At 35.9% G+C, this 11,124-nt stretch overlaps 1 protein-coding gene across 3 annotated transcripts in view; it reads left to right on the top strand.

Moving 5' to 3' along the window:
- Positions 1–203: 203 nt before the first annotated feature.
- The window catches only part of LOC110450837 (solute carrier family 12 member 4-like), a 106,707-nt gene continuing 95,786 nt past the window's right edge, over positions 204–11,124 (top strand). For 2 of the 3 annotated variants that reach the window (XM_021498604.1, XM_021498603.1), the window contains exon 1: positions 204–1,705. In XM_021498604.1, coding sequence (XP_021354279.1) covers positions 1,372–1,705 — 334 coding nt within the window. In that variant the 5' untranslated portion in view covers positions 204–1,371. The remainder of the gene's footprint in view (positions 1,706–11,124) is intronic. The other variant, XM_021498605.1, reaches the window with a different exon arrangement.

Here is an 11,124-nt window from a genome sequence, read left to right as displayed (position 1 = left end):
AGTTATTCTGGAGGAGCTATAGCTACTCTGAAGGAGCTGGAGTTACTCAGAGTTATTATGGAGGAGCTATAATTACTCTTATGGAGCTGGTGTACATTACTCATGGTTTAGGTGATTCTGTTAATTGAGATCTGTCAATATAGTGTCAAGGTAAGAGAAGAAAAGCTGGGTGGATAAATATTTGTCAATACATCCCTGTATACACATCATGTGTAGTGGGTGTACATGTACATCCTTAAGTCTAGGGAGTGTTTAACAGGACGTATCAGGCTTTCATTCCATTAGATCATACTGTTACTCCCGTTGTCAAATTGAAAGAAGTTACCAGAAAAACAAGCGTAAATTTTATTGATAATTTTTTCTGAGTGGACTGATGATTTGATAGAACACATAGTGGATAGTGTAGAGATAACGTAACTTATCTCAGTGTATCTGTGATATAAATAGTCCAAAGATTGGGGCGACTGGTTTGATAGGGGAAGAGTTGGGCTATAGACAGACTGTGGTGAGGTGTAGTAGTAGTAATATTCTGTGGTGGAGCTCTCTACAACACCACACTCCACAGAAACACAAGGCAGCAGCTTATAGAGTGTGTGGGACGCCGAACGGCACAAACCAGGGCATCACCAAACGAAGAGGGATCACGAAAACACGTGTCTGTGCCACTTCTCACCGATCTCTTCAATTTTACTTAGCAGTTTATGTCTGCAGCACCACTTTCTGGGTATAAGACATGCATTGTTACAAGGCTTGATCATTTGATCTTCTTTACTGTATAATAGCACCACAGGAATTGTGCGTTTACCTGTGTCGGGAAACGTTCTGTGCCAATATTGGAAAGTATCTTCTTAAATACAACAGTTATTTAATTAATGCACAAGTTGTTGTATAAAATATTTGTTTATTTAAAAAAATATTTGTTTATTTATGTGGTGAATTATTCCAGGGCTTGAATCATTCCCGGATATTTCAGGAAGATTGGATAGTGAACTTTGTTGAAGGGTATCTTTATGTGTGTAGTTCAGTTCCAATTGTTGTGAAAAAGTTGTAAAGAAGTGCTATCAGCTGCTTATACAACAGTTCCATGTATTATTGATTGCTCCATATTTCGGAATTTATAGCAACATTTGTGAATTCATTGCAGGATTCATTTGTGAATTTATTGTGAAATTTTAATCTACAGTTGTGAAATCTGTAATAATTGTGAAATTCAAGTGTGAAGTTTAAAATACACCTGTGAATTTTGAATTTGAAATAGCCATTGGGAATTGTTTTCAAATTGAGGAAATTTGAAACCATTTGTGAATTTTAAAAAAAGGAAAAGGATTGGGATTTTAATTATACCGTCTATGTGATACCATTTATGTGGTCATGGTGAATTTAAAGAGTGGGGCTCCTGTTCAATATAAGGAAGTCCCGACACATGCTGCTGAAGATGGCGGAAGCAGTGGTGACGAAAATACTGCCTCAAACAATTTGACCGAAACAGTAACCGACCCTCTAACACAAAATGGTGATGTGGAAGCGCCATCGTCTCCGATCAAGGAAAAGTCTCCCACTGCTAGCCAGAAAGCTGGAAGTCCACCTGATAATAAAGCTTCAGGCAGCAGTCGATTTTTTGTCTCACCTGCAATTGTGATTTGTGATGAGACGGGTAACAACATCAGTAGTGCTGAGCCCTTGGTGGAGGAAACAAATAGCGACGGTGAGATTTACTCTTTCTAACAGTCTCTATTGATAAAATATACAGCTATCGTGGCTGTATACAGAAGGTGTATGCTGTACTGGAAACCCAATAGTGTCTATAACAAATATCTTGTTTTATATTATAAATTGATAAAATACGTAGATATCGTAGCTATATAAGTGGGTGTGTGATGTACTGGAGTATAAGATACATGGGCATTGTGTTATATATATATATACTTCACTATCTGGAATGGGACACAAAATATAATTATGATATTATAAATACTGGCTTATTTCAACTTAAAACCCAATAGTGTCTATAACAAATATCTTGTTTTATATTATAAATTGATAAAATACGTAGATATCGTAGCTATATAAGTGGGTGTGTGACGTACTGGAGTATAAGATACATGGGCATTGTGTTATATACTTCATTATCTGTAATGGGACATAATATATAATATTACAAATGCTGGCTTACTTAAACTTAAATCCCAATAGTGGCTATTACAAATGTCTTGTTTTAGGGTATAAATTGATAAAATAATAGATATTGTAGCTTTACAGAGGGTATATGTTGTACTAGAGTATAAGATACATGATATTGTGTAATATATATATATATATACCAATCTATCTGTATTGGAACACAATATATAATATTATAAATGCTGGTTTACTGTACTTGAAATCCAATAGTGACTATNGGGGTAATGTGTTGTATATATTTCATTATCTGTAATGGGATACTAGTTACCATAAAAGTATATAAATGGTGACTTACTTTACTGGAAACCATATAGTGACTATAACAAATATCTTCTTTTATAGTCTGTATTGACAAAATACTTCTATTCATATTGGTACACAATATGTTAATAATCTGTGAAACTTCCATATAATATTGCCAAACCCCTTTATAATGCCAAAATTTCTATGGACAAATGATGGCGTTATAATGGGGTTCATGGTAACCAATCAGTACTGTATTAATTAGCAAAATTTAATTTTCCCTGCAGTTCAAATTTAGATATGACTTCATAAGTCACAATTTTAGTAAAAATATTGCAAAAATAATACTTGTGTTAATATTAAACATATTAATACCAATGGAAATTGGTTATTTGATATGTTTGATTAATTTTTAATCAACACGATTAGCTGTTGACCGTATACAATACCATTTTATAGAATGCGCAACTATAGTTGTGACTAGCAGTGGTGGCCACAGACATACAGCGCAACTATAGTTGTGACTAGCAGTGGTGGCCACAGACATACAGCGCAACTATAGTTGTGACTAGCAGTCAAAGGTTTTCAATGATGGAAATCTAAAAGTAACAGTGAGATATTATCTTTTAGAGTCTGTATTGATACAGTATACAGATTTCATATACATGTAGGGGTGAAGTTGGGGTGAAGCGTAAGGTGGTTGGATGAGGTAGGGCACTGGGGAGAGATACTCGGTGTTTTCTCTAGGGTTGAAGAAAAGATAGGGCATTAATTGGCAGTGTTATAGAGGTGAAAAAACACAGGTATTTGATTTGGCATTATAAAGGGAGTTGGCGATAAATTGAGGGAAACTTCTAAAGGAATTCTGAAGAAAAAGAGAAAAGGGATATTGAAATGTGTTGGCAGTAAGTGAGGTGGCAAATAAAATAAAGGGCATTATATTGAGGTATATGTCAAAGTATCAATGGTACATTCCTACTGAATACCAAACAGTGACAGTAAGGTGGGGACTGTAAGGTGGGGGATTATATATGTCTGTACTAAATTAGATTGTTACTAAACGTCACGTATTGTCCATTATATGACGACATAATATAAATGTGTGCCGCCCCCCCCACTGAAGAATAATCTTAATGAAAAAATTGTAATGATGAAGACTTGCTAAAGATACGAAACTAGTCCGCCATAAAAAACATCCGTTTAAACTGGTGACGCCCGAGCTGTGTTGTGATTTCAACCCTCCTTATACTGCCGTATTCTATTCCCATCACCCTGCATACAATTTGGTATCTGCACTTGGAGCGGATCGCCCCACTGATTTACCCACCTATAACTTACACGACATTGGCTCTACTATTTCCATTAAATCACATGTTTAGGTGTATTCACTAGTTATACATTTAAATTAAATAAGTTGCACAGGAATAAATAACTGTCTAGAATGCTTTTTATCTCTGAATATTTAAATTCATGTCAATATTCCTATAAATTGATATGCTATTGATGTGCTAATTTTAAGGAAGCTTTATATTTTGTCCTCAAGGAGATGATGCAAGTTAAAATTATTTTAACTCATTCACCCCTAGTGAAGACACATTTGAACTCTTCCAATTCAAAGATTGGAAAAGTTCGTTATGAATTCTCAGGGGTGAATAAGTTTAACAAATTTGATTTTGGATGATTACGGATTGCAGTTTGCAGGATTTTTTTTAAAGAAAGTATATACAATATTCTCAACAATTTAAGGTGTAGGTGTTATTGCTATTGATTGAGATAGAAACGTGGTGCTCTGTATGAAACAGGTGTTTATATATTTGACCTTGTCTCGAGTGTCAAACGTGTCAGATACTACTTATACCGTAGTATGTATATGTGTGTAGATCACAGGTGTGAATCTGTATAGCTTACACCTGTAAATAACAATGTGTTTTAAATTATGTGAATTAAGGAGTATGTATTACATATGGGCTGTTTGTTCATCACATATATGAATTGGCATATGTGAATTTGTGAATTCAGTTGATGCATATATATGTTATTTGAAATATTTGGTGTATTGGGTAAAAAGACCTAATAATAGCTAAGGTGATTTAAAGACAGGGCTCCGTGTGTTACATGTATGTGTGTCTGCTGGAAGTGGTATGTTGGTATGTTTGCCTCTTTGCGATTATAAGGCTAATCTGATGTCGACTTTGGAGTGCTACCTCACTGAAATAGTATCACCACAGACACCTAGCACAGCATTCCGCTCAGTCACATTATACTGACAACGGGTGAACCAGTTCCGCTTCGTCACATTTTACTGACAACGGGTGAACCAGTACCGCTCAGTCACATTATACTGACAACGGGTGAACCAGTTCCGCTCAGTCACATTATATTGACAACAGGTGAACCAGTTCCGCTCAGTCACATTATACTGACAACGGGTGAACCAGTTCCGCTCAGTCACATAATACTGACAATGGGTGAACCAGTTCCGCTCAGTCACATTATACTCACAACGGGTGAACCAGTTCTTGCTCTTTCTCTTAATTCTGTTATTCAGCAGAAAATGAGGTGGTGCCGAGTATAAAGGTCAAGAATAGAAATAAAGTAAAGATAGTATATAAGGAAAAGATACAATCTCATCTGTTCAATAGGGTGTGTTATACACATTGTTGTCTCCAATGAGGCATTTAAGACTTATCTTGAGCCGTAATGGTACACAAGAAACTCTCTGGTATAAAAGCGATGGTTGGATTGCTCAACACCTGGTTCCTCCCCGTTAACCTGTCTCGTGTGGTGGTCTACTTAGCGTACTTAGCGTAGCCCTCAGGTTCAAACGCCTAAGTCAGTTATATAATTTTGATACAGAAATGATCAGTAGTATGGATTGACCTGAGACACATAGACAAGTTGGGACAGTCAGTCTCAGTTGGTACTCGTCCAATACACAGTTAATGTAACTATAATGAGAACGTTGAATACTAACATAGCTATCAATATATGTGACCATAGCTATCTATATATGTGATAATAGAACGAACGATTACTGGTTAGGTTGATCCCCTCGGACGATATCTATGATACTATAAGATCAATGAAAGGTCAAAAGCTGGAGTATCAACTATTACAGTACTGTAAGGTAAAACCAAGACGTGTTGTACTCTTTAATATGCTATTTTCATCATTATTTCCCCTAAAACAAGACAGTAAATTCAAAACATTTAATAATCCTTGTACCTCTCAAAATAAATGAATTATGTATTTGAAACTTTAATTTCCCTTCATACCTTTAAATTTGAAAAAAAACCCAAAAAAACCCCAACAACACCTTTTATGAAATAATGATAAAGATGAAATAAACACAATAGAATCTGCAGCAGTGTTCTGGTTGCATAAAAAAACCCAGCAGGGACAGACCAGGATTTGAACCCAGGACCTCCAATCATTATATTCTCGCTCTCAAACCAGCTGAGCTTCCTGGTCAGTGGTAATGCCCCTTGCTCAGGAGGAGGTTACTCTATGTAGGAAAAAGTGCAGTGGAATTCTCTAGTGTTTTGCCTCATAGTTGTCAACCCTTCCTCATTAGAAGGGAAACTCACTCATTTTGACAAAAAGTTACCAATCTCCCTCGAAACTCCTTAATTCAAGTACAAACTCACACAAACTCAAAATGTAGATCCTGTGGTCATTGGTTACCTAGTTACTGCAGGGTGTGTAATGATCGTAACAGGTGTGTCTGAATCAAATGATCTCCTAGTTACTGCAGGGTGTGGGTAATGATCATAACAGGTGTGTCTGAATCAAATGAATGCTTTTTGGAGTTATTTTGATACATAAAAAAGGATAGATAAATTGTGCAAAGTCGTTTCAGTTGTGTTTCACACACCTTCTCCCTCATTGGAAATGTGGATTAGGAAGATCTACCTCATTGGAAATGTGGATTTAGGAAGATCTACCTCAGTGGAAATGTGGATTTGGGAAGATCTACCTCATTGGAAATGTGGATTTAGGAAGATCTACCTCATTGGAAATGTGGATTAGGAAGATCAACCTCATTGGAAATGTGGATTAGGAAGATCTACCTCAGTGGAGGTTTCAGAGGTTCACACCTATGTTGACTGCATTAGGAGGGGTAGGGATTCTAAAGGTCAAACAATATTATTGAAGGTCGTTCCAGTGTAAGGTATGTAGGGGCTGCTCTGTCGTGTCTAGAGGAGATGAGATAGCCCTATGTTGCTCCACTCTGTAACAATGATGACAATTCAAAGGTCGATTTTTATTATCCAAGGTCATGAAGATGTAATTCATGAGTTGATTATTGTTGACTTAAATATAATATGTGTGAATTGCTAGATAAATATCAAGTACAGACAGAATCTGTTACAACTTTATGTGTTATTGGTTCAACAGTGTTATATTATGGTCTGTCCTTAGGTATTGGTTCAACAGTGTTATATTATGGTCTGTGCTTAGTTATTGGTTCAACAGTGTAATATTATGGTCTGTCCTTAGTTATTGGTTCAACAGTGTTATATTATGGTCTGTGCTTAGTTATTGGTTCAACAGTGTTATATTATGGTCTGTCCTTAGTTATTGGTTCAACAGTGTTACCATCCTTAGTTACCGTCCTTAGTTACCGTCTTTAGTTACCTAAGTTACCGTCCTTAGTTTCCCAAAAGTGTTATGTTCCAAGGCTCTCTTTTGTGAATTAATTAAAACTGGAAAACACATTTGAAAAGAAGACAATGCATTGTCTTCTTTACAAAAAATAAAAACACGGAAATTCATTACTTGTGTAGTGGTAGATTTGAAAGAGTTGAATTACATAATGTATTACCTCCTTATTACTATTATGTTAAATATCTTTGTACCTTTATAAATCTGACCAGGGTCATGGATCAAGAAACATATTTTATCCTTCAAAATCTAATTTAGCTCCATTTGCCAAAAAGACAGATAAATCTGTTTGAAATCAGGAAATATCAATCAAGTAAAACCTCAATAGGCTAAAGACAACACTAGAAAGAGACCACCTGTGTTAAGACAACACCTAAGAGAGGTGTCTTAACACCTCTAGTAAGAGACCACCTGTGTTAAGACCACCTCTCTAAGAGACCACCTGTATTAAGAGACCATATGTGTTAAGACAACATCTCTAGTAAGAGACCACCTATGTTAAGACAATACCTCTAATAAGCGACCACCTGTTAAGACAACACCTTAGAGAGTTGTCTTAACACTTCTAGTAAGAGATCACTTCTAGTAAGAGACCACTTCTGGTAAGAGACCACCTGTGTTAAGACCACATCTCTAAGAGACAATCTGTGTTAAGACAACATATCTAGTAAGAGACCACCTGTGTTAAAGACAACACCTCTCTAAGAGACCACCTATGTTAAGACAATACCTCTAGTAAGAGACCACTTCTGGTAAGAGACCACCTGTGTTAAGACCACATCTCTAAGATACCATATGTGTTAAGACAACATCTCTAGTAAGAGACCACCTATGTTAAGACAATACCTCTAATAAGCGACCACCTGTTAAGACAACACCTTAGAGAGTTGTCTTAACACCATCTAGTAAGAGACCACCTCTAGTAAGAGACCACTTCTAGTAAGAGACCACCTGTGTTAAGACCCCATCTCTAAGAGACCATCTGTGTTAAGACAACATATCTAGTAAGAGACCACCTGTGTTAAAGACAACACCTCTATAAGAGACCACCTATGTTAAGACAATACCTCTAGTAAGAGACCACCTGTTAAGACAACACCTTAGAGAGTTGTCTTAACACCATCTAGTAAGAGACCACCTCTAGTAAGAGACCACTTCTAGTAAGAGACCACCTGTGTTAAGACCACATCTCTAAGAGACCATCTGTTAAGACAACATATCTAGTAAGAGACCACCTGTGTTAAAGACAACACCTCTCTAAGAGACCACATATGTTAAGACAATACCTCTAGTAAGAGACCACCTGTGATAAGAGACTACATCTAATAAGACCTGTGTTAAGAGACCAACTGTGTAAAGAGACCACCTATGTTAGAGACCACCTTTAAATCTTTGCATTGCAGTTGTTGAGGCATTGAACCGATTTAAGTTGGGATTCATAGTTAAAAGGAAGCTTCATTGACATCAACTTCGTAATTATGACATCATGTTAATGATGACATCAATGTGTGGATTATGACATTCATACATGTAGCTGATATAAATGTCATCTGAACTTTATAAGGTAATATTGTGGCAGTTCCAAAGAAAAATAAATATTTTCATGTTAACTGGACCTGTATCAACTCATTCACCCCTGAAATTTCATAATGAACTATTCTGACCATTGAATTGGAAGAGCTCAAATGTGTCTTAAGGAGTGAATGAGTTAAAGAGTCCACCTGCAATAAGAGACCACCTTATGGTATTCTGAATGGTGGTCTTCGGATACAGGTTTTGAATCATTTGATAACATGGATTCTTTTCCAGCAATGAATGAAACACAGGAAAGATTTATTTTTAACTTGCTCAAAATCTGTAATTGTAAAAAAATTGAACATGTGATAAAAAGAGTAAAGTGCATTTAAGTCATTGTCAGCTGCAATATCGGAAATACGTGACATGTCATGATATAAAATGGATTTCATTTATTTCTGACTGAGTTTCAAGGGGAAAAAACTTTATCGCTGAGCTCTTAAAATCCGTAAATCCTGACTTAAAAGCTGCTGTGTTGCCACATTTCCACGATAGCTGTCTCACCATCCTTTCTAGAGCTCTGGAATATTTTCAGGGAGCACCAAACTTTTCCATGCTGAGTCTCCGTGGATGTGGTGAAGCTTTTCCCATTATTACCACAGTGCTATTGTTCCCGAGATGTTTTAGTTATAAAATGGTTTGTTTTTAAACTAGCACGTCAGAATTGAGATAATAGTGGTCTTGGATTTCACTTCCAATTTTTCATGTGAATCAATGTTTTTCAGCATGAAATAGTTAATCTGGTGCCAAAATATCAACAAAAAAGTCATTTATATTGATTTGAATTCTACTTCATTAATTTAAAATCAATGGCTACTTCTGAACCAGAAGCCATGCTATTGTCAACCAAAGAAAATAAGTTTGAAGTACAAATGTTCTTGATGAAAACAACTTCATTCTAGTGTTCTCAAAGAAAACTATGATTTCTGTCAATAATGGCATCTGAAAACGAAATATTTTGGATTTTCAATCCAGATTCTTGAAGTTCAAGTATATTTAATAAAAAAAATCTCAAAAACTCTTGAGACAAAACTTAAATATCTTTATATTTTGATCTTGAATAAAAGAATTACTTTAGAATTATAGAAAATCATTTACATTTTCTTCCTATTCCAAGTAAGCTAAATTATAAATTGATATTGTGTGGAAATATTTGTTATCCTGTCACTGTGTTTCATTTCTTTCTTTTGAGTTTAAGAAGAATTCAGTGTGTTTCTCATACACCAAATCACTGAATTTTGTACCAGGTAAATTACAATGAATACAATGAATTTCTTCAGAATCAATATAGTATTCCCAGGTATGATAGCTCCTAATACTCCATGTAGTAATTAGCGAGTCATTGGGGTTGTCTTTAAGTTCTTTAAAAAGATTTATTATCTTCACAATGGTAGCTTGTTAAATGTTTTAAAACGGTAAAACTGCTTACTTCTGAAAAAGGATAATGGTGAACTTCTTGTATAGTCATGTTTTAAGATATTGCTCACATTTTCAGAAGAATGAAAATCTGTTTTCTGTTTTTCAACTTACTTAATGGTTAAAAACATATTTTGTTAGGTTATATTTTAAGGTGGTAGAGTCCCAGCACTCTTTTGTATCTCCAATGAAGAAGAGTTCTACTTTTCTAACTTTAAGAGTCATGCCCCACTATTACAGCAAACAGAATTTTTACTTATGAAGTTCATATTATTTTTGTTTTTCTTACAAGACATTACCACACTGAGGATTTTAATCTCCAAACCTCTTGATTATAAATCACTAGAGCTTATCCACTGCATACCTGGTCCTGTTCTAACTTCCTAAAACGGCCTGCAGCCTATAATTTCCACGCACCTCAGACATAGATATCCCACATCATACCCCGTACTAGATTTTTCTATCTCGTTTCATCTGTCGGGTACCTTTACGTGACATTTCCCGGATTATTAAAACAGCAGTGAATTCATCCGCGCCCTAACGGCTTGGAATTGGCAATCTTTATGTATTGTTTCAATGTAGGTACATATCTTATGTTATAGATAAAATATAATCTACACCGTGAAATATGTTGTCATCTTTGTAAGGACGTACTACATTTTTACACGGAAGCATTCAAATGTAGCTTTAGAAGTGTAGTAGCCATATTTACTTGAGGCCCAAGACAGGATACTTGTAGACTTTAGCGAAAATGGAATAGATTTTTAGGTCACCTGAGACAAAGTCTCAAGTGACCTATTGCGATCGCCTTTTGTCCGTCGTCGTCCGTCGTCCGTCGTGCGTCGTGCGTCCGTAAACAATTTACATTTTCGACTTCTTCTCCAAAACCCCTGAACCAATTTCAATGAAATTTTGCAGGGACCTTCCATGGACAAAGGTCAACAAAAATAATTACCGGTTTAGTCCTAAGCCCCCCAGGGGCTGAGGGGCGGGGCCAAAAAGGGTCAAATTGACTAAAATTTCAACAATCTTCTTCTCCAAAAC

Source organism: Mizuhopecten yessoensis, unplaced genomic scaffold (assembly GCF_002113885.1).
Source record: "Mizuhopecten yessoensis strain PY_sf001 unplaced genomic scaffold, ASM211388v2 scaffold5519, whole genome shotgun sequence".
NCBI lineage: Eukaryota > Metazoa > Mollusca > Bivalvia > Pectinida > Pectinidae > Mizuhopecten > Mizuhopecten yessoensis.
This window is presented reverse-complemented; position numbering and strand designations above follow the sequence as displayed.